This window comes from Erpetoichthys calabaricus, chromosome 13 (assembly GCF_900747795.2).
Source record: "Erpetoichthys calabaricus chromosome 13, fErpCal1.3, whole genome shotgun sequence".
NCBI classification, from domain to species: Eukaryota; Metazoa; Chordata; class Cladistia; order Polypteriformes; family Polypteridae; genus Erpetoichthys; species Erpetoichthys calabaricus.
Window position 1 is genome coordinate 106,065,214 of NC_041406.2, and position 25,243 is coordinate 106,090,456.

The 25,243-nt window shown below is 39.7% G+C and overlaps 1 protein-coding gene across 1 annotated transcript in view; it reads right to left on the reverse strand.

Annotated features, from left to right (window-relative positions):
- epb41l4b (erythrocyte membrane protein band 4.1 like 4B) overlaps window positions 1-25,243 on the reverse strand; it is a 547,093-nt gene that overhangs the window by 93,639 nt on the left and 428,211 nt on the right. Inside the window, exon 16 of the mRNA XM_051936130.1 lies at window positions 24,322-24,530. Within this exon, the coding sequence (XP_051792090.1) occupies window positions 24,322-24,530 (209 nt within the window). The remainder of the gene's footprint in view (window positions 1-24,321; window positions 24,531-25,243) is intronic.

Genomic DNA, 25,243 nt, shown 5'->3' on the forward strand with positions numbered 1-25,243 from the left:
GTTTTGTGCAGTATGTACAATAATTTGCACCTGACTAAGGACACCTATTAGCATGTGTAAAGTTCTGGCAGTAGCAAAATTACTATTTGTGGGTATACTCTATTTAAAACTGACATCATTCATGTCTGGCTGCAGCAGAGCAGATGGAGTATTATTCAACCTAAGTATGCACGGCCTACCTAATCATGCCAGTGATGACACAATGGGTCACCAGCAGCATGGATTCTTGCTATTTGGCAACATCAGCACAACAATCCCAGAAATAATGCGCCATGAAGGCATGTGGTTGATAATCAACCCCTTACATGAAATGGCAGCTAAAACATATTTACCGAAACTCTGAAAACAGTCCCAGCTCAAGTACATTGCCAGATTCATGGATTTTCTACAACACTGCCATGATAATGTAATGTATTTGCAATTTTTGAATGATTATGGTTCAAATTTAATCTTCCAGCGACACAGTTTTTCTTCTATATACAAATCAAAGATTTTATGAAAAGCCAACTGTCCATCTTTCTTTATCTTTCACCTATATCTATCTCCTTGAGGTGATACTGGTTAGTATGGATGAAGAAAAGGAATGGAATTTTGCCATTCATAAAATTCATTCTATATCAATATTCACCAGGTATGCATTAATACAATAAAAATGTGTTCATTGTTCACACATATCTTAAATTCTATGTACTTAGAAAAACTCTAAAATGTACCTACAGCAAGACCAATGGTGGATTGAATATGGGGTGGTAATGCAAAATAATCATTAAATAAATTTGCTTTTTTGCACAGTGTGCCAGGTATCAGCACATGCCAACATCCATTAAAAAGTGGTTCCAACTTGTATTTGTTTAATTTCTGTGTGAATTAAAAAAAAAATTCTATGTGAATACCTGTATTTCTGGAGTGAACAACACCAGCCAAATGAGAGTCTATGTAAGTCCTTGATATTTTGGCAAGCAGGTGACCTGAGGCTCCCCTGTAATTGGTTATTTTCAGATTTTTCCAGTGACACAGCTCTATGTGACTCAAACACTCCCACATTTATTGGCAATGAATTACTATTGTTTTAGGTTTTATTTTTAATCTAACTAGGGGGCTTCACCCCCTGCTCGCTTCGCTCGCCAACCTCCATGTTTGGTTTTCCGGATACACACTTTTAAGATTTTTTTTTTCTTTGAATTGTTGCTATTTCATTAGTTTTACTATTATTTCAGAACTTCTGTAAAAACAATATTTGTAATCTTGCGAGTCCCAATATGCTGAATCTTTTTAATGAGGTCAGGATAGGTTTCTCTGTTTGGAATTTCAGCATAGACAAAACAATCTACATCATCAGCAGTTAATATATTTTTTTTTTTTTTTACAAAGTAACAAAGTAAGTAGAGTTCTGCATTGGACTCCTGTCTGTAAAGTTGTGCTATTTTCCTCTCACAGTTCCAAAAGTACATGGGGTTACCAAGGTGATACCCCAGCTTTTGTCTAGGTTTTTGTACAAGGGATAGACAGAACGTTTTTGACTCCTGGGGTAAATGTAGCTTTTTAAATAAGCAGACAGATAAATATATATACATGAACAAAGTAACCAATAAATGTATGTGCGGTAAACTCTGTTTTTGAAATTCTCAAGATTCTTTATTTGTCACATGCATAGTTATACAGGACAACACACAGTGAAATGCATCCTGATCCGCTTATCAAAAACTGTGCAAAGTTAGAAGAATATCAGTTAGATTAACAAAAAGTCATAGATTGAAAGGTAACAGTATAGTAGAACATAATAATGTGAATTTCCCATCGGGATTAATAAAGTATCTATCTATCTATCTATCTATCTAATAAATAAGTACAATTATGTGAATAATGTAGAATTAAGTGTTAAGGTGCAATAGTGTAGTAATTATTGTGCAAAACCAAAGTTAGACTGGTGCATAGTTAAATGAGGCAGTTTGTTTGTTTGCACTACTGCGATCTTTACTTTCTTTTTTTATATTTTCTAATTTTCCTACTTTCATATCCTTTAACTTTCTCCACATATGTATACTGCAGTTTTTTTTTTTTGAGCCTTTCTAATTTCCCTGGTTTCATAGTCTCTAACCTGCTCTGCATGTGTTTAGCACCAACGTTTATAAATGTATTTATGAAGTTCTACTTTCTTTTACTCATTGTCTTTTAATTCTGAGCCAGATTGGACATGCTTTTTTTTTAATTCCACTTGTTCCGGGCTGATAATTACTTTCCTTATTTTCTGAATTTGCACCTTGATTATTCTTTTTTGCTCTTTTTTCTGTCCAACACATTTGAGTCTCTTTTGTCCGTGCTGCTCTCTTCTTCGTTTAGATGTCGACATTTAATTTATAACGTACTGTCCTTATACGCTTTATATGCGCTGAGAGCCCTGGATCTGTGTGTGCTCAAATCCTTCACAAGACAATGTTTTGGTGCCTATTGTCCTATTTGATAGATTGCAAGTAGGGTGTGTCTTTGGTCTTGCGGGTCTTTAAAATGTCTTACGAGATTATCACGTATCGTAGCCTTGCATTTGCTTTCCATTCCAGGATTTTCTTTTATATAGAGAGATGTGATTGGACAATTATCGATGCACTACTTCATGTTCACATCCATGGTTCACAGTTCACACCTGCTATTAACATAACTACAGATAAGTGTGGGTGATTTTACAGAGATGGCAACTTAAAGTAGAACTCATTTCATTAATGAAACACCTTTTCATAAATCATTCACTTGAAGAAAAAAAGATGAATTTACACCTAGACTTTTTCTCGCTTTTGTTACAACAAACAGAGTTGATTAATGGGATGTATTATAAGTAATGTGTTTTTTTTGCTTTCACTGTTTGATGTTTTCAAAGTGATAGTACCAAAGCTTTGTGGACAACAATGGGGGAATGAGACCTAAAACATCTTTTTGAAAAATGAAAGCAGCCGCACTAATCTAGACCAGCGTTTTTCAACCAGTGTGCCGCTGCACAGAGGCTTGCCATGAGACCTACCCAGGTGTGCCGTGGAAATAATAGTATAGCTGACTTGGGAAGAACCGGAGAGGAACAAGCTCCGCAGGTAGTCAAGACCTATCGCAAGAGGATAGGAGTACCTGGAGAATCTGGCATAAAAGCACCTCCGCAATCGCTATGTTTGAGCACTTCGGACATGTCTCCTGGCTGATAGAGTCTATCTGCCCTGGATGTGTGGTCACCAGAGTGACTCACAGGGCTGGTGGATAGTGCACACCCGAGTTGCCTCTGTAGCAGACAGGTGCAGGCAAAGGGGCATAGCAGCTTCGGGCTGTAGAGCAAGTGTTTGTGGTTAGTAAGATGTTCTTTGGGATGATTTTGGCTACAAAAAGTGTGCCAGTACAGAAAAAAAGGTTGGGAAACACTTATCTAGACAATAGCATGAGGCTACATTTTTTGCAGGCTTAGTGAAATGACTCAATTTAATCAGAAAGTAATTGAGACATTTTCAGGACTGAAGGAAAGGAGGGCAAAATTTATGTTCAAGGAAATATACAATAGGTATTCTGATCATAAAGACACAATAAGATTTAATTTGGACTTGTCCTGTGGGTGTAGCACAAGACAGCTCAAGGAGTGAGTTATGTTTTAAGATGTGGGGTGTCTGTGGATCTTGCAATGTAAAATGGTGCACTGGCAGCAGGTGTAGAATAAAATAAGGGAGGGAATGACTCTGTGGGTGTGCTAAATGATACACTGGAATGCAGGACTAGTGATTGTGTGATGTGGATTTATGGAGTACAGTGGAAATGGCCAAGGACTGAGCACTGTATTAGCAGAGTAATAAGATTTGGATTGGACATAATGCTACAGACATGTTATAGGACAGACGGAAGTTCACATTATTGGAAGATTACAGAGGTAGGGGTGCAGATATTATGGTGTGAGTTTTATCATAATGGGGAACTGGGCAAGTTGTCAGAGGACTGGGTAATTTAGAGACCGGTGTAGTGTAACATTTGGGTGGCAGGTGCACCTGCTCCATTACACATTTAAAGGGCAGGTTATTGGAAAAATAAGGGGACTGTGGATGTCACGAACAGAAGTTTTAGAGCACAGTAGAAATGGGAAAGGTGGAATCAGCATGGTGGAAAAAGTATAATACATTTTAGCCTGGATTTGTCCTTTGGGTCTTGTACTGGACAGGCCTAGATGTACATTGACACAATGAGAGCCTATGGAATGAACAGATAGATAGATGGATGGATGATAAGAAAGGCACTACATGATAGATCGACAGACAAACACATAGCTAGACAGACAGACAGAAGTGAAAGGCACTATGTAATAGATATGTGCTGCTTCAGTTGGTCCCCCCACCCAAAATTTTTTCACCAGCTGACACTGAGCAAAGCCCAACCTGTGCACAATGTTATCAAGTACCTGCATTGCTAAGTCAAATGTTTTGGGAATGTCCTACTCATTTTTGTAACTCTCTCAAATAGCCTTTACCATAAACTAATTTGTATGTACAGTATGTATGTATGCTTTTGAATATTTGTATTTACGTTGCACTTTTTTGCTGTATAGCGTTTCATTCTTGAAATTGATCCATTTATCAGTTTTCCAACTCATATCCACACATAGTGTTTTGGAAGTTGGGTGATTGATGGGTGCCCACGAGGTGACACTCCTCTGGTCACGGGTGATTTCAATGCGACCACTGGCACAAACAGGGTTGGCTACGATGACTGTGTCGGTCCCCATGGGTCTAGTGACTGCGGTGAAAACGGCTCTATGCTCCTTGACTTTGCAAAAGGTCAGGGGCTGTAGATCACTGGATCCTGGTTCCAGCACCCTGAGCAACCTTGTTGGACTTGGTACTCCAATACTGGTGGTGCAGTGGAGGCTCTTAAAAAACAGAATTCTGACCATAAATTTGTTTCTACTCTGAAGATCCAGCTTTCTGCAGGGCTGCATTTTTAAGGAACACACATTTCATGGAGTGTGTATCTATTGCCGTATGTGTGTACTTTGTTGAAGCAGAGCAATCTGTCAGAATCATGACAACACTAAATAAGGGAGAAGGTTGTTATATTTAGAGTATACTAAGTGCCATTAATTAATAAAAAAGAAAGATTTTCTCAAGAATGAGATTAAAGCTACTTGTAAGAGCCATTTCCTAGATTCATCAATATTTTACTAGATGCATAATCTATGGGAGGTTCCTATAACCCCCATAAGTAGAATTGAATTGGTATATTCTTGCCATTTCTAACAGCTCTGACTAAATATTATTCTCAGTTTGTGACCAGCCTTGCCATGTGTAAGGCGTAGAGGGCTCAAGGTTTTAAACCATGCCCGTGCCTATGTGCCTATTGACCTTTTAAGTGTGTGAAGTAACTCGTGCTTATTTAAGTGCAAAGCCGTACGTTTAAAGCGTACAGGAGAAGAAGCTAAGAATCTTTAAGTATATAAGAAGTTAAGAATCAAGTATAGAAGAAGAAGTAAAGAACTTTTAAGTACAGAAATAACTAAAGTTTCTCAAGAAAAGCGAAGTTTAGAGAAGATACATTTTTCCTTTTTATTGCCTTTTATTCTACGTGTGTAACTACTTTATTCTTGTGTGGATTATTTGATTTTTAACTTTCACTAAATACTTTTAAAACAAACTTTTGGACTGAAAGATTTCTTTTGACACATGTTTTACCCATGCTTGATCTCGCCTTATACTTCAGCGGCTACACTACTGACATAACTGAATCACCAAACTTACAACTAACAGCCATCTCTGTTACACCTTGACACTTCTGTTCAGATTTTGTCAGTCTTTAGTCACTGCATATGTCATATGTAACCAGAACAACCATTGATTATTGACAAACTGCTAATTCTAACTCACAAAAGCTTCAGTTTCTCATTCCTTAAATCTCCCCTCACTCCTTGTTTAGTAATCTGTCAAAGCCAATGAATAATAAAAAATGTCAAGAACGTATAATAATTAGCTTCGCTTTCATATGCTTATACATTTTAAAAAAGAAAATACTGGGATTTGATTCATGCTTGGAATGATATTTCTGATGTGGCTGCACAAGCTCCCTGTATTTGGGTGCAATGCCCTTCACAACCCAAACACTTTGCCGAGTTAAATTAACATCTCCATTTCTATCGATCTGTAAAAATGTACCTTGCAATGGATTGATGCCTTCTCCAGGACTGGCTTCTGTCTTGAATCCATTGCTGCTTTGGTAAGCTTGGACTCCCTGATTCTCTAAATTAGATTTAGTGGGTTTAGAAATGTCTGCATGTATGTTCAGTTCTGCTGTTCAAGGTTTATCAATTCATGAATCCATTTTCTGCATCCACTTACTGTGCTTTATGGCTGTGGAGAATTAAAACCTATATCAGCAGAATTGTGAGTTTTGCAGGGTGGGAACAAAATTGTTTCAAATACAGGAAGCAAAGGGTTATGATGAGTGGGAGATTTTTGGAGTTATATTAAAATTTCTAATGTGTGAGCTCCACACCAAGAATGACCAAATCAAGATTTAAATTTAGTCTTTTGGTGGTGGGAGTAGGAGTAGTAATTATATAGTCACCCTGTTCAACTTCTACCAAGTCTTAAAAAAGCAGATATTGCACAATATCAAAATTAATCAGTATTTATAGTGTTTCTTACAAATGTTACTTAAAACAAAATGATTTTTCTCCTAGGTAACCAGTATAATTAAAGACCTCAACAATAATCTATATTTCTCCTCTCTCTCTTCTTCATTCTGGCAAATACTACAGGATCATTAGAAACTGCCCCTCTACTTTCAGGGGCAGTTTCCACCTGGGTCATAAGGTTACTCAGTAAGTATTCATACTGAAAATTGCATAGGTTTTCTTTCATGCATCATCTAAGGGTATATTTAATGTATGACGTAGTATTAACTGTGTGTCTTGCATGGGAATACACATTAAAAAAAATATGAACTTGAATTTAATATGTCCATTTCACAACAATAACAACATTTATTTGTTTGGCACATTTTCATAAAAATGATATAGCTCAAATTGCTTTACAGCCAAAGGCAAGATCTTCACAAATTCTCATGCCATACAAAGCGAGTCACATTCATAGTGCATGCTCTTTTTTTTTTTTGTTTTTTTTTTTGTTCTTTATTTCGCCTTATACAATTTCTTGTATTAGGAATTTGGTAGTTTTCGCATACCCCTTGGGGTCAGAGCGCAGGGTCAGCCATTGCACAGCGCCCCTGGAGCAATTACAGGTTAAGGGCCTTGTTCAAGGGCCCAGCAGAGCAGTGGCCTTTTTGGTAGTGACAGGGATTTGAACCGGCAACCTTCGGGATACCAGCACAGATCCTTAGCCTCAGAGCCACCACTCCGCCCTAAAGTGATTCTTGGAGTGATTCTTTCCATCAGTCTTTCTTATTCTTGCTGTTTGTGTACAGAAAGCAGATTTCTAGAAGGTATGATCAGCTGTGGCACACAGAAGCCAACATATATTTCTATATACTCATGTGTTTGGTGATCAGTAAGTTTTAACATATATTTAATAGGCTCAGACATATTTAAAACTAAGATCAGCAAAAATGAGTCACTGCAGTGTATGTAACAATTGCACACAGTTACAGAGTACTAGTGATCAAGTAAGAAAGTGATATGTCTAGATGTTACTCTCCCACATGTGTATGTGCTCATTTATGCAATGGTCCGATACCACTTACTTTTGGTTTCTAATATCAAGGTTATTAAAGAAGGTTTAAAGAGATGACTGGGAGAAGAACTGTAAGACTAGCAGAGAACTGAAACCTGAAAAGGTAAATCTTTACTCAAGACATCATAGTGAAGAAAATCAAAGCAAAAGTCAAAAACCAGTTAAGTAATGCCCAACAAAATTTGTTTTTTATTTGAATATGTGCTGTGACCAAAAGGGAGTGCCAGTGAGCCCCAAACTCAAGACAGTAACCTCCAACACATTTTTACAATAAAATAAAGAATATTTATTCCACAAAAGCACCTCTTCACAATCGTCACTTCAGTTATTAGCCACAATTATAAATGATCATAAAATACACAATAATTCTTCCTCCTTACATCCTCCTGTGTTTAAAATATGGACCCAGGAATACTTCTTGTGCTCTGCCATGTCTGCCTGGAAGCGCTCTGTCGATCCCCAGGGACCCCGACAGGACTGCACTTCTGGACTCCCCTGCACGTGTCCAGCCTGGGTTGCCATACAAGGACAACTGACACATGGTATGGTAGGGGGGATGGAACTGCTCCTAAATCTCAGTATCCGCTTGTCTATCCACTAAATAATACCAGCCAGGTACAAAGTAATCTCTCCATCCTGCTGGCCACATTGATTGCCGTTCCAGTCTGGCCTCCTGTCCAGGTAATGAATCCTCTTCCTTCCCTTTGCCCATTCTCTTCCTACACCGCAAACTTAGATAATGACATATCTGATGCGCCACTTTTTGTATTGTTGTGTAGTTAATAATGGGACTTCTGGAGATGTGCTCTGTATCCACTAACACTGTGTTGTAACAGAGGCAGCTCAACATGGCACCACTCATTTAAAAAAAAAAAACGTGACTGAAATGGCACCCATTAATTTTAGCAATAATAAAGTACACTGAATCATAACACAAACAATGTGAAGCCCATGATTCTATTCTGAGTATTGCTTACAAGCAGTGAACATTCAAGTCAGTTCCAGTGATATGATGTTAGGAGAAACTGCAAAAAAACCTAAACAGGTATGAGGTCACTATCTGACTGAAGGAGCAGCTGTATACAGTTTGCTCTCTTTTTTTCTCTCTCCTGTCTCAATGTCAAGAAACCATTTCTTAATGAAAGAGAGTTGTTAGTTTCATTCCTCCCAGTTCAGACCATTTTAAACCTATATGATGTCCATTTTCAAGGTTAACGCCTTCAAAGTAATATAATACCCCTTAAAAACCTCAAAGGCCCTGATGTCTCTGCCGCCATAGGACAAGATATATTTTTTTAAAGGGCCTTGTACTCCTGCCCAGTCCTGCCCTAACTGTCCTTACCAGAAGACATGAAGATCCCAGTAGCTTTCTGCTAAAATTCCCTGCTATAACCCAATGGTTTGGCAGGATGACCTTTTTTCCAGTTACGCTGGTTTCCTATATCAGTCCAAAGATATGCATGATAGACTAATTAAAGAAAATAAAATTGTCCTGTATGAGCTAGTAAATGTGTAGATAAGGTTGTCCTGAAATTGACTGGCATTGCAACCAAGGTTAATTCATGTATTGTACCCAGTACTTTTAAACTGGGAGCCAGCTTTCAAATCCCAGCTATGGGAACCATGGTTTAAAAAAAATGTACAATTGAATGGTTAAGGCATTTGAAGTGAGTGGGGTTCTGTACTGACCAAAGGACTGGCTTAAAACTCAGTTATCAGTAATCACAAATAAGAAAATGAATAATCAAATGACTGCAAAAATGTATCAAAGGGTACTTTCACAACATTTGATGAAGAAAGTTTATTTTCCTATCAATAACATCGATGTACATGGGTGCTAAATTTCAGAAACCTCAAAAAGTAAGAAATGGTTGCATTCAGGCACAGTAGAATATCTTGTAAAAGTTATTGGAAAAAAAACAAACACACTTACTCCAGCATGATCTCCACAGCCAAGGAAGATCATGAAGATCCTACAAAGAAAACCTTTAACAAATCAGTAAACTCATACAAAGACAACAGCAGAACAAGTTTTTTGTAGTCCTCAGAAAATTTCTTTAGGTCAGCTCATGCTTGCTTGCGCTCAGAAAAGGAACAGATACATTAAATATTTTAATTCATACCCTCATTACTTAATAAGATGAAGAAAAAAAAATAAAACTACAAAAAGCTGCTGAAGTTACTGCCTAAGAGACCTTTTCATAATTTTAAATTCCATTGGAAATTACTGCAATTATAAAATGATAATTAATTTTTTTTCCCTCTGTAAACGTTTTTGGGAAAAAAAGCAGGTGACCTAATTGTAAAGATGGTGTTAAGGGAGCAGCCACAATAAAAGTGCTTTTTACAAAAGAATAGAAGACAATTTGCAGCCTGTCTGAATAAACTAAACATTGAACTCATGAGAAAATTCTCAATATTACTCGGCAATGAAATACACCTAACTGACCTAAAATATAGAGAGCTGGGGGTTTACTGTACCTGTAGCAAATCTTCTGCCAGTCCCACTGGATCTCACATCCATGCCCTTTTCCTTGAATGCTTTGGTTGATTTCAGATTTAGACCGTGCTTCAGAACTGCCAAGCTTTGAATAACCTACATCTGAAAGACTGCCTTACGTGCCACTCCCCACTGCGTGCACCACTCCCAACCAGGCTGTCACCCCGACTGGCCTAATTTATAAAATTGTCTAAGGAGGTTAACCTAGGAGGTAATTGACTGGAGCTGGATGAAATCCCACAACAAGGGACTGACTCTGCAAATTTCTCTGGCAAAAAATCAATAGTATGCATTCGATTCTAAGATGAAGAGTTTCAAACCCGATTTAAAGAATACCCTTAGGGTGGCAAGAAATTCTAATGGGTTTGCCATGATTTGGAAAAGAATTTTCTACTTCATTTGATAAAAAGTATTATAAACTCTAATATTAATACCATATGAAGAACTGATTAATTTAAAGGTCCTAGTTTATAAAACAATGATGTTTGTACAGTAAGTGTACATCTGATGGGCCACATATACACTTATCATCAAAGTAGTGTTTACTGCTAAGTTTATGTTTCACACTTAATTATGGGATAAATAAAAAAATTAAAAGCTATCATTATGATAGAATGGAATGCAAAACAAGGTCGTATGCAATTTTAATATCAAACAGTCAGTTTTGATCATAATACCAGTCATGAAATAATAAATTAGCATTAAATATTTCATTTTAATAAATATTAGTAGATGTTAAGGTGTCTAGCATAAAAACTGGATATGTACATTTAACATCGGATTTAATAAACAAGTTTATTATTTCTATACCATGAAACAATAAAATGTAAATGCCAATGCTTATAAAATTTATCATAAATATGCACTCCTATTTTATATAAAATATAGTTGTATGCAAGTTTAAATGTTGATTTATTAAAAAAATATTTTAAGCCATTACTCAATAAAAAAGTCTCTGGCCGTGGAAATGCCTGACTGAGATTGTAAGAGCCATTTTCCTAGTTCTATAAGATTTATGAATATTTATTAGATGACAATGCATAATCTATGGGAGGTTCCTATAACCCCTGTAAATAGAATTGTATTGGTATATTCTTGCCATTTCTAACAGCTTTGAGTAAACATTATTCTCCAGTTAGTGACAGCCTTGCCATGAGTAAAGTGTGGAAGGCATAAGGTTTTAAATCATGCCTGGGCACATGCCTACGTACCAACCAGCCTTTTGAGTGTGTGAAGTAAATATGTAAGAAAACAGCACTTAATTTATGTGCTTTACCTTACGTTTACTATTTTTTTTTTTATTCTTGTGTGGATTATTTTCTTTTAACTTTCACTAAATATTTTTAAAATGAACTTTTGGACTGTGAGAATTCTTTCTTTTTGTGGTCGTGTCGTCGGACTTGCGGCCACATGTCTTGGACACTCGGGTGAAGAGAGGGGCGGAACTATCAACTGATCACCACCTGGTGGTGAGTTGGCTTCGATGGTGGGGGAGGATGCCGGTCAGGCCTGCTAGGCCCAAACGTGTTGTGAGGGTCTGCTGGGAACGTCTGGCAGAGCCCCCTGTCAGAAGTAGCTTCAACTCCCACCTCCGGCAGAACTTCGACCACATCCCGAGGGAGGTGGGGGACATTGAGTCCGAATGGGCCATGTTCCGTGCCTCTATTGTTGAGGCGGCTGACCGGAGCTGTGGCCGTAAGGTGGTCGGTGCCTGTTGTGGCGGCAATCCCCGAACCCGTTGGTGGACACCGGCAGTGAAGGATGCCGTCAAGCTGAAGAAGGAGTCCTACTGGTCCCTTTTGTCCTGTGGGACCCTGGAGGCAGCTGATAGGTACCGGCAGGCCAAGCGGAATGCGGCTTTGGTGGTTGCCGAGGCAAAAACTCGGGCGTGGGAGGAGTTTGGGGAGGCCATGGAGAACGACTTTCGGACGGCTTCGAGGAGATTCTGGTCCACCATCCAGCGTCTCAGGAAGGGGAAGCAGTGCAGTGTCAACACTGTATATGGTGGGGATGGTGCGCTGCTGACCTCGACTCGGGACGTTGTGGGTCGGTGGGGGGAGTACTTCGAAGACCTCCTCAATCCCATTAACATGCCTTCCAATGAGGAAGCAGAGCCTGGGGACTCAGAGGTGGGCTCCCCCATCTCTGGGACTGAGGTCACCGAGGAGGTCAAAAAACTCCTTGGTGGCAGGGCCCCGGGGGTGGATGAGATATGCCCGGAGTTCCTCAAGGCTCTGGATGTTGTAGGGCTGTCTTGGTTGACATGCCTCTGCAACATCGCATGGACATCAGGGACAGTGCCTCTGGATTGGCAGACCGGGGTGGTGGTCCCCCTCTTTAAGAAGGGGGATCGGAGGGTGTGTTACAACTACAGAGGGATCACACTCCTCAGCCTCCCTGGAAAAGTCTATTCAGGGGTCTTGGAGAGGAGGGTCCGTCGGATAGTGGAGCCTCGGATTCAGGAGGAACAATGTGGTTTTTGTCCTGGTCGCGGAACAGTGGACTAGCTCTATACCCTTAGCAGGGTCCTGGAGGGTGCATGGGAGTTTGCCCAACCAGTCTACATGTGTTTTGTGGACTTGGAAAAGGCATTCGACCGTGTCCCTCGGGGAATCCTGTGGGGGGTACTCCGAGAGTATGGGGTACCGGCCCCCTTGATAAGGGCTGTTCGGTCCCTGTACGATCGTTGCCAGAGCCTGGTCCGCATTGCCGGCAGTAAGTCAAACCCATTTCCAGTGAGAGTTGGACTCCGCCAGGGCTGCCCTTTGTCACCGATTCTGTTCATAACTTTTATGGACAGAATTTCTAGGCGCAGCCAGGGCGTTGAGGGGGTCCGGTTTGGTGGGCTCAGGATTGGGTCAATGCTTTTTGCAGATGATGTTCTCCTGTTTGCTTCATCAGGCCGTGATCTTCAGCTCTCTCTGGATCGGTTCGCAGCCGAGTGTGAAGCAGCTGGGATGAGAATCAGCACCTCCAAATCCGAGACCATGGTCCTCAGCCGGAAAAGGGTGGAGTGCCCTCTCAGGGTTGGTAGCGAGATCCTGCCCCAAGTGGAGGAGTTCAAGTATCTCGGGGTCTTGTTCACGAGTGAGGGAAGAATGGAGCGTGAGATCGACAGGCGGATTGGTGCAGCATCCGCAGTAATGCGGGCGTTGCATCGGTCTGTCGTGGTGAAAAAGGAGCTGAGCCGCAAGGCGAAGCTCTCAATTTACCAGTCGATCTATGTTCCTACCCTCACCTATGGTCATGAGCATATGGTAGTGACTGAAAGAACGAGATCGCGAATATAAGCGGCTGAAATGAGTTTCCTCCGCAGGGTGTCTGGGCTCTCCCTTAAAGATAGGGTGAGAAGCTCAGTCATCCGGGAGGGGCTCAGAGTAGAGCCGCTGCTCCTCCACATCGAGAGGAGTCAGATGAGGTGGCTCGGGCATCTGATCAGGATGCCTCCTGGACGCCTCCCTGGTGAGGTGTTCCGGGCACGTCTAACCGGGAGGAGGCCCCGGGGAAGACCCAGGACACGTTGGAGGGACTATGTCTCTCGACTGGCCTGGGAACGCCTTGGGATTCTCCCGGAAGAGCTAGAAGAAGTGGCCGGGGAGAGGGAAGTCTGGGCATCTCTGCTCAAGCTGCTGCCCCCGCGACCCGACCTCGGATAAGCGGGAGACAATGGATGGATGGATGGATGGATGGATGAATTCTTTCGACACGTGTTTTACCCGTGCCTGATAACACCTTATATTCCGGCAGCTACAGAGATAATGGGGAAATGAGAAGAAATAGGATGGCCACCAATATTTAGGACAAGATTATAAAGTAGATAGTGCAGAAGTGCTATCTTGACAATAGACCCTTCAATTTCCCAACTCATCTCCATGACTGAATGGCATAAAAGATGACAGGGCCACAATTAGCCAAGAGAGAGCCTTCAATGTATTAGAAAAAGAAAAGGTAAGAAGCTGGGCAAAGTGGGGAGATGTATGTTGTCTCATTTAAAAGCCAGGAGGGGAGAAACTGGAAAGATTAGTCCAGCTCCAGCTCTCCCTTAGGGTAAAGGCACAATGATATAAATTTAAAGTCAAGGAGAAAGACACAGCCACCCAACCTGTTTTTGATCAGGGTGGAATGCTTTATGGATGGCCTCTTACGATCCCAAGGAAATGAAGAGATGAAAGAATTAAGCACTTAGGAGAGGGATAGATAGCAAGTATAATGCTAACAAAATTAATTTGAGGGCACAAATGTATCTTTGTAATATCCATCTGCTTTGGAATGTGAAATGGAGAGAAAAAGTTCTCTTATCCCCTTCAAACTCAACAAACGTTGGTGACTGTAAGCTCACAGGCTGAGGCATAGATGTTCAATTGCTGGTTTCTTAAAGAGCCTATCTGAGGAATGAAAGAAGGAAATGGGGAGAGAGGACAAGAACAGTTCAATAGGAAAAAGGTAGATTTGGATCATTTAATTATAGATCAATAAAAAAAAAGTTAAGGACAGGACAGAAGGGCAGAGACATTGTCATAATAAAACAAAGTATCACTGACATAAAAGGAAACATGTTGATGGAGTTTTTAAAACAATATTGGAATGACTTGGTCTGAGTTACAAAGAGCTATAACAAGAGGCTTTAATTAGAGAATAAGAAGTAGTTAAAAAAAAAAAAAGTTGGGGGCATCTGTGCATCTTTTCCTGAAATACACAACAAAGAGATATGTTGATATTGTTGAGAAAAACTGAAAAGTGGTGGAGAAAAGGGTCTGAGCCTTGTTAATTAAAAAAGATTTAAAGCAAATTCTAGTCAGAACCTTATGCAAAACGAAGCAATTCATCCTGACTCTGCATCTGGGGAGAAGACAGCAGCAGGAAGGCAGGGCAGGAGCAACACGAAGGACATGCAACAACTAGCGTACATTGTTGGGTGCATTACAGGACTTGATCAAGCCAGTGTCATCTGGATGAATCATTTTTGAAATCATGGTCTGCAGCTGATTAGCCGCCATCTTCACTAGCAACTTAACATCAAAATTAATCAATGATAATGGACAGTAACTGAAGCAGCCTGTAGGATCCATAGTTTGCTTGAGTAACAGAATAATCAAAATCAAATTAAATGAGGTGGTTAAGGTGGGAAATAGAAATGGTTAGGTGGAGAGCTGCCTGAAGAAAGTTAACAGGAGCTCAGGAGTCAGCATATTGGGGCCCAGGGATATCCTACAGCACATGAAGTCCAGAGGCTCTTTGAATTCAGATTGGAAGAGAGAAATCCAGAGCAGTGGCCTCTGACACCAAAAAGTCCAGGACAGGAATAGATTCAATAAAGTTGTGAACATCAAAGGGGGAAGATGAAGAGGATGGAGAGGAAACAAAAATAAAAGTTTATTTTGTCTGGATAAGTGGTAAGGGGCCCTTCCTTGATTTTAATGATTAAAATCATTATGTGGAGAAACCGTCAAGTGATTCAAAGTGGTCCACAGCATTGTTTACTTCAGCTGGTGTCAAACAGAAAGCTTACCTCCAAATTAGTGACTGAGATGAGCGGGGAACATCAGAAAAGCAATAACCACAATTTCTTTCTCCCATGTAAATGGGTGCAGTGATTTTAACAGTGAAGTCTTGATACAAAATAACCTTATTTGTTTCAAACGAGAAGTCTTGAATCCTGCATGACTCAATTCACTTTCAGGCTACCTTGATAATCAATAAATTCCATTATTTCTGTAGGAGTAAATGAATTGTCTATATGCTCTTTCTGTGCTGGGGGGTTGGGGGGTGGCTTCAGAGTGTCTGGAAAGAAGCAGGGCAAATAAATACAAATCAGTCGATCCTAATGCTGACTTTTCTTGAGTCACTGTAGTGCTGGCAGTCCTCTATCTCTTTGAGCTTTGCCTTTAGTGAGTCTAACTCAGTTATGATTCCAGAGATCTCATCAGCCTTTTTATCCATATGCAAAAGCATGGTTAAATTTATTCTGGTGCAGTGAGTGAAAAGAGTTGGGTACAAATAGAGAGCACATACCTACATGTATGTTGGGGATGTTTCTTCTCTAATAAAATCTATTAGATTGAGTGCTTCCAGATAGATCCTGGCTTGGACTAGCTTATGGAGTGAGGGAAGTGAGCACAGATTTTGTTACCTTCGATCTGAAATGAGTAGTGAAAGGTGGAGCCACAATGTGCTGGCAAGTAATGCATAAGGCAGATGTGAGCACATTAAGTTGCGAGGAAGAATGGACAATGTAGGAGTGCCGGGCTGCAGAATAACCATTAGGGAGTAACATTCCTTGCTTTCAACCCCAAGCAATTTTAAAAATCTCCCAAAATTTTGTTATAGAATTTTGCATTCTGCAATTGAGAAATCACATACAAAACAAATTTCTGGGGAAACATTGTAAGCCTATATGCAATATAAAACAATGATGTTTCACTCATCACTAGCTATATTGCATATACATTGGAATACATAATAAAGGAAAAAAAAAAAAAAAACCAATTAAGCAGCAGGAATAACATCTCAACCTAACAACCAGTGTACTAAAAGCTGAAACTAATATTTTTATGAGAGATGGGGTGGCAGGATACAGATACTTAACAGTTCAGATGACTAACATTTGGATAATTGACGTTCTACTGTAATAATAATAATAATCATAATCACCTAACAAAGCACATAGATCAGATAACTGAAGAGTTAATACTCAGCTGCATACTGGGGAAACCTGAAAATGAATATGACAGGCTGTGAAACCTTAAAGTTTTTACCCTCTTTAAAGATGCAGAAAAAAATATATCACATGTAACCTTAATACATAGTTTTAATTTCACCTTTGATTTAGGAATTTTTTGTCAAGTCAGAAGCCTGCAAAAGACCCATGTTAGTTGAGTTAGTTTTCCCATCAAATCCGGGATCTCGGGTTCAAGAATGAAATGCAACTATATCGGGGCAAAATGTTTTTTTAGGCCACTGGAGAAAAATAGGTACAGTTTTTAAAATTAGAACATTTCATATTTCAAGAGCTGCTTTTATCCTCAGAATTACCTCCCCTTCACATTCAGTACAGTATTCACCCTGCAAACAAAAAAAAAAATCATTGTGCCTTGCCCAGTTGACTTTCTATTGACTTTAATTTTTTTCTTTTCCCACAGCAATTATCCTACCCCGCTGATATACATACGTGAAAATGTTATATATTAACAGATGGTGTCTTCACAGAAGGCTAAAACCCACTGCTTCCTACTGCCCAGCAAAACAGAGAAAAGATATGTCAGGACTGACACAACTTAATTAATAAAACCGATGTGTTGTTCAGTGAATTTCAGAGTCACAAAGTCAGTTATTTAAATATAATCTAATGTATGCATTCTCCTAACATGAGGTTTGGGAGAAGTGGGTGATATTCCTTTAATGCAAATGTCATGACATGCCAGAGAGAAAAGCAGAGGAGTTAATCTCAAACTTTGAGAAATATAAAACCTCAAAAAGTTTTCAATAATTTTATGTGCAGTTGTTTTTATACATGTAACTGAGAGGTAGGGAAATAAATTCTGAATATACTGTGTAATGATTTTGCACTGACTTTTGGTGCCCATGTAAAATTTTATATGACTAATCAGTTGAGTAAACCAACTCATCTCTTCACAATAAATGAATATTTATTTTCATATACAGTAATCCCTCCTCCATCGCGGGGGTTGCGTTCCAGAGCCACCCGCGAAATAAGAAAATCCGCGAAGTAGAAACCATATGTTTATATGGTTATTTTTATATTGTCATGCTTGGGTCACAGATTTGCGCAGAAACACAGGAGGTTGTAGAGAGACAGGAATGTTATTCAAACACTGCAAACAAACATTTGTCTCTTTTTCAAAGGTTTAAACTGTACTCCATGACAAGACAGAGATGACAGTTCAGTCTCACAATTAAAAGAATGCAAACATATCTTCCTCTTCAGAGGAGCAAACAAATCAATAGGGCTGTTTGGTTTTTTAAGTATGCGAAGCACCGCGGCACAAAGCTGTTGAAGGCGGCAGCTCACACCCCCTCCGTCGGAAGCAGAGAGAGAGAGAGAGAGAGACAGATAAAAAAATCAATACGTGCCCTTCGTGCTTTTAAGTATGCGAAGCACCGTGCAGCATGTCACTTCACGAAGCAGCTGCACAGAAGGTAGCCAACGTGAAGATAATCTTTCAGCATTTTTAGACGAGCGTCCGTATCGTCTAGGTGTGTGAACAGCCCCCCTGCTCAATCCCCCTATGTCAGGATCAGAAAAAGTCAGCGCAAGAGAGAGAGAGAGAGAGAGAGAGAGAGAGAGAGAGAGAGAAAAGTAAGCTGGGTAGCTTCTCAGCCATCTGCCAATAGCGTCCCTTGTATGAAATCAACTGGGCAAACCAACTGAGGAAGCATGTACCAGAAATTAAAAGACCCATTGTCCGCAGAAATCCGCGAACCAGCAAAAAATCCACGATATATATTTAAATATGCTTACATATAAAATCCGCGATAGAGTGAAGCCGCGAAAGGCGAAGCGCGATATAGCGAGGGATCACTGTAGTGTATTGAGATTTTTGCCGAGAAAATTGGCTTCTTTTGTAGCTCACTATGAGAACATCTGCAGAGTACAGAGGAGAAGTGGCTAGTTTAAATAAATAATCACACACCAAAGACAGTGCAGGTTCCAAACAGGTGTGGGTATGCTTTTCACTCCATGGCTAATTAAGGAGCAGGCTGACTGTGACACATAAATTTGCAGAGGCGGGTGGATTGGTTAGGCACCTCAATGATGCCACAGGATGCATCTCCTCGCACCCATGTCCAATTAGGCAATAGAGTATAAGAGGAGCCTGCATAGGGCAGAAAGGGAGAAAAAATGGAAGGAAGCAGAATATGAAATGGAGGTTAACAGACAGGAGTGAAGGTAGGACTGCGGGAGAGCCAGTGCACAAGCAAGACAGAAAGAGAAGGCAGGCAGTTGGGAGGAGAGCCCCTTGAGTGGAGCACACAGCTGACGCTCTGGGGCTAGAGAAGGCTACTCCAGCTGAGCAATCTTGGAGCTGGAGTAACCCACAAGTTGGGATCATTGTGCAAGTCTGGAAAGGCAGCAGGAGTCAGGAAGGCTCTGATGGGGAGCCCTGTCAGGGCCACGGACGGCCATAGGGCCCGAGACTTCACAAGTTGAGGTCCGGATGGAGAGCCCTGCTGAGATCCATGGGACAGCAGGGTCACAGACCTGTAGTAGTAGTTAGATGGCTGTGTCTGTCGGATAGGTGTCTCCTCTGTTGCGACACCTCTCAGTAGAGGTAAGCAGAGGCGACGTTTACAAAGGGCTGCACCAGGGACTCAGTTTTAAAAGTTATTAACCTCGATTTTAAGAGAATTATTGGATTTGATTTTAACCTGCACATGAACACTGATTTATGGATTATTTATTTATTATAGATTGATTGCATTTTACTATTTATTTGGACACTCTTTTGTTTTTGATTGTTTATAATGAAAGCACTAATCATTTTACGCACCTACCCCTTGCTTTGTCAGTGTTTTCATTTACCCAGCTCATCCCTTGGCTATGTTACAGGCAGTGGTGGGTTCGAGAGGCTCCCAGAAGGACCCAGTAGCATGGAGCACACTGCACCATCACAGTGCTTCCTGTGTGGTGTTTGATTCTTCTCCCCATGTCTGTGCATGTTTCCTCCAATAGTCCAAAGACAGGCATGTTAGGTGAATTGGTTTACTAAATTAGCCAGTGTATGTGTGTTTGCTTTGTGCTGGACTGATGCTCTGTGATTTTTGGAGTAGGCTCTAGCTACCCCATGATTCTACCCTGGAAAAGCAGGTTAAAAAATGGATGGATAAATAAAACTGCTCAAAAAAATTAAAGGAACACTATGAAAACACATCAGATCTCAATGGGGGAAAAAAAATCATGCTGGATATTTATACTGATATGGCCTGGGTAATGTGTTAGGAACGAAAGGATGCCACATCGTTTGATGGAAATGAAAATTATCAAACTACAGAGGGCTGAATTCAAAGACACCCCGAAAATCAAAGTGAAAAAATGATGTGGCAGGCTAGTCTAGGCATGTCAAACATGCGGCCCGCAACAGAAATCTGTGCGGCCCGCATGACAGATCCTAGTTAGCACTAAATTTGTACAAAATGATTACTATAGTTTGTGATTGAATCATTCTGCATCTTCAGCGTTACTTATTGACTTTTCTTACTTCTGCCTTCTGAAAAAAAGCATGTTTTCCCATGGCATTATGGTACCGGAAATGTCATCAGCTAGTATAGCCACGGGCCTTGTCCAAAGTTAATGAGCCGCGACGTCGCAACTAGAGTGCTAGGCTGCAGCAGCCTGGTAGCAGGGGCGGCCTTAGGCATGTGCAAACTATGCACCTGCACAGGACCGCCACGCCAATATATATTGAATATAAAACGGAAACAGAAAATAACGACACAGCTAACGGCAATGTGGCCGAAAAACATTGTGTTTCTTGTTAATTAGTACGCTGTATTTACTAATGTTGCTCGAGTCAGAGCAGTAAGCTATATGTAGTATTAGAACGTTCTGCCGTAATGAGAATATCATGGGCCACCACTTGTTTTCAAGTTACGGACACGAGCATATAGAAGCGTGTCATGAGCATGAGGTGGCTATTCAGTGTCCGCAACGGACGTGACCATCTGCCATGCATAAGATACCATATTAACATTGGCAGGCGAAGGGGCCACCGATTCTTTCTCTGCCCAGGGCCGCCACGAGCCTAGAGCCGCCCCTGGCAGGCTACACTACTGGCTGGGCTGCTGAGACTGGCCACTAGGCAGAAATGACCATCACGAGTATAAATAGCTCGCATATTTTCATGTTTTTTTGCTCTAGTTTTATGTAATTTTGTGCTAGTATTGTAACGAACAGTTAGTGCAGACTACAGCTGAAGATCTGAAGTGGACTCGAGAAGTTGGCGAGTTGCTTATTAACAAATATTTGTGATTTTGAGTTTGTAAAATTAGTGTAGGTCAGGGGGCTTTTTGCATATCGGCTTATTTTACAATATAAACTTTGAAGTAAACTTAGTAAAGTAAAATTTGATTTTTGGAGGATTTGCTTTTCAAATTATTAATTAATTAATTAATTAATTCAGTGAGCATTTTCATAATTTCAGTTCACACAAACAGGACTTTGCGCTGTTTACTTCACCATACTCTTACAACGTTGAGAATGCGCCTGAGAATATCCAAATGGAATTGATTGAACTACAGTCAGATTCTATTCTGAAGGCAAAATACAACAAATTTGGTGTGCCAGGCTTGTATGCTTACCTGCCACCCTCGTATGTGCAGATCCGTAAGTTGGCATCGAGAGTACTGTCTATGTGCGGAAGCACTTACCTTTACGAGCAATTGTTTTTGTTAATGAAAGCTACCAAAACCCCACATCGCTCAAGACTTACCATCCAGCACCTTTCATCCCTCATAAAAGTTGCAGCTGCACAAGATTTCAAGCCTGATATTGACGAACTGGTTACTAACAAGAGATGCCAAGTGTCGGGACAAAAGAAACAGATCTCACACTGTAAGGCTCCTATATAAGCAATGAATATAATATAATAATATAAGGACCTAGCTAAGAGCCTAAGACTCTAATTGTACGCTGTTGTACAGAGATTGTATGGAAATAAATTGCTTTTCTTTAAACTTTAAGTGTTACATTTTTTAAAGTTTTCAGTATGTTACAGTGCGGCCCGCTGACGCACGTATGGCAGTCAAAGCGGCCCACCAATGGTAGTGAGTTTGACATGCCTGGGCTAGTCCATTTTGCAGAAATTTCATTGCAAACTACTCAGTAGTTTGTATGGCCTCCACGTGCTTGTATGCATGGCTGACAACGTCGGGGCATGCTCCTAATGGGACGACGAGTGGTGTCCTGGGTAGGATTTCCTCCCAGATCTGGACCAGGGCATCACTGAGCTCCCGGACAGTCTGAGGTGCAACCTGGCGGTGTCAGATGGACGGAAACAATGTCCCTCAGGTGTTCTATTTAGGATTTAGTCGGTTTTTGATTGTCTGGTCAAAGATATTCACACCAGTGTCCTGCTGGAGGTAATTTTGTAGAGCTCTGGTAGTGCTCATCCTGTTCCTCCTTGCTGATGGGTTAAGGACTTTCTACAGCCCTGACCAGCTCTCCTAGAATAACTGCCTATATCCTGGAATCTCCTCCATGCCCTTGAGACTGTGCTGGGAGACAGAGCAAGCCTTCTGGCAATGGCACGCATTGATGTGCCATCCTGGACAAGTTGGACTACCTGTGCAACCTCTGTAGGGTCCATGTATCGCCTCAGGCTACCAGTAGTGACACTGACCATAGCAAAATGCAAAATTATTGAAAATACAGTCAGAAAAGATGAGGGGGGGAAAATTTCAGTGGCCTCCGCCTGTTAAACCAGTCCTGGTTTGGGAGTCGTCTCATTGTTGTCCCTCTAGTGCACCTGTTGTTAAGTTCATTAACACCAAAGCAGCTGAAACTGATTAACAACCTCATCTGCTATTTAACTGACCAGATAAATATCCTAGTTTTAATTGACTTGATGCTATAGTCTAATTAAAAATTGTTCCTTTAATGGTCAAAAAGTTGGAACTTAATAAGAATTAATTTATTAAAGAAGTGATTCATCATATGCCATCAGAATAGTTTATACACATCACAGTGTAGAGTCTGCAATTGTCTGGAATTCCGCAATAAGGATGTGACACCACTTTTCCAGGAAAAGGTCAAATCAGATGTATTTTGTAGATTTAGTTAGAAAACACTCTCTGATGTCATGCATGTGTCTTTTCAAAACATTTAACCAAATTCAGTTTTGGCAGCTAGTCACAGATGATTAACAAATTTCTAGTCACACTCATCCAGTCATTTGGTAACCACACCATCATGCCCTGTAAATAGTGGGATAAAAGATATAATGCCCCTCAGAGAATAAAGATGATCATATATTATCATTACTTAACTATAAATACTGGCCTAACCATATAAAAAGAGGTGACTGCCAAAAAAAAATAAAAAAATCACACAGAGCCCTGCTCCCATTTATTTCACATTCTCAACTGGGGAGCACTGACAAAGAACTGGTACTCCGAGTCAGTAAGCTCCAGGTCATCCACTTAAGCTGAAGGGAATTGTTTTTCTTTAAAGATGAACAGGTCAGTTAATGACTTCTAAACTGCAACTAAAAGGTTTTTATATTTCAAAGCAGCAGGTTCAGTCTCTTTTTCTCAGCCTAACTGCCTCTATAATACCCACAAAGCAATGAGTGCACCACTTACACCTTGAGAAAAGGTAAGGATATCAAGAGAAGTCAGGAGCTATCACTTTCATCCAATGGGCCCTGGCATCATGCACACTTGTGTCTAATGGTCAGAAGATAACTGCATTCTCAAGCTCTATTTCAAAGGAAACAACACGCGTGTCTCTTTTCTAGTACTTTAAAAAGTACTGAATACAATAAAATTATGCATTCTTAAAGGAAATAAAAATTATAAAGTATTTCAGTTATGTAAGTCATCGTAACTTATTTTCAGATACAAAGATAAGTGGCACAGAAACATGCATACAAGTTAGTATATATATATATATATATATATATATATATATATATATATATATATATATATATATATATAAAAAAAAACCAGCACTAGCTACTAAATTTCTACACAGTGCAGTTTGACACATTCAGGAAAGACACACATTCAAATGAAGTTTTTAGTATTCTAGACAGGGTAAGTACCTATAAGTTCCTCAGGTGATAACTATTTAGTTTAGTGGTTAGATGGGCTTTATAATGCAGGAGGATGTCAAAAATGACAATAAATTCATGTCTTTTATTGAGTGCCTAAAGCTATAAAACAAAGAAGAAAAATGAATTCTAAACATGCCTGGTTCTAAACTCTTGCTTTTATAGCAACAAATGCATTACAGGCTTACTTCTAATAAGATATTTTCAAAGATAAGTATTTTCGATAAAAACTTTTTTTAATTATATGAAGATACATTTTACAAGACATTTTTCAGGTGCTCTGGTCAGCAATAGCTCCGCACATGTTCTGCAAGTGAAGAGTTTGAAAACTTACTGGTTATGTTCTGAAAAGGAGATAGATTGTCCTTGCTGTCTGTGACCCCCATACCATAACTGTTATGGTGATGGTGATGGTGATAGTGGTGGTGATGATGATGACACCTGCTGGGCATTTTGCTGCTGTAGGGTGCTCCACCATTCTCTTCTATGCTGAACAACTGCAGGTCACTGTTGTTTAGTATTGGCAGTGTGGTCAATGGGAAGCTGAAATGAAGAAATAAAACAAAACTCAATACAACCACAGCATCTATAAAGATCGGCATTATCATGAACACCAAACAACTGCTATATGCAGAATAGAAAAATATTTTTTTATACTAAGTAGTCGTCTATTTAACCAAAGACCCAGATTCTCCTCTCATGATGTCATTAAACATATAATGTCCTGGATCTAGAAAAATTATAAAATACTTTAAAGTACATCCTGTGACCAGTCCGCAAAAAACTATTTTAAAAAATGTCTATGAAATTAGCAGCTTTCTTAGATTTTACATACATACACACATACATATATACATACATATATATACATATATATATATATATACACATATACATACATACATACATATACATATATATATACACATATACATACATACATACATATACATATATATATATATATATACACATATACATACATACATACATATATATATATATATACACATATACATACATACATACATATACATATATATATATACACATATACATACATACATACATACATATACAACATATATATATATACACATATACATACATACATACATACATATATATATATACACATATACATACATACATACATATATATATATACACATACATACATACATACATATACATATATATATATACACATATACATACATACATACATATACATATATATATATATACACATATAC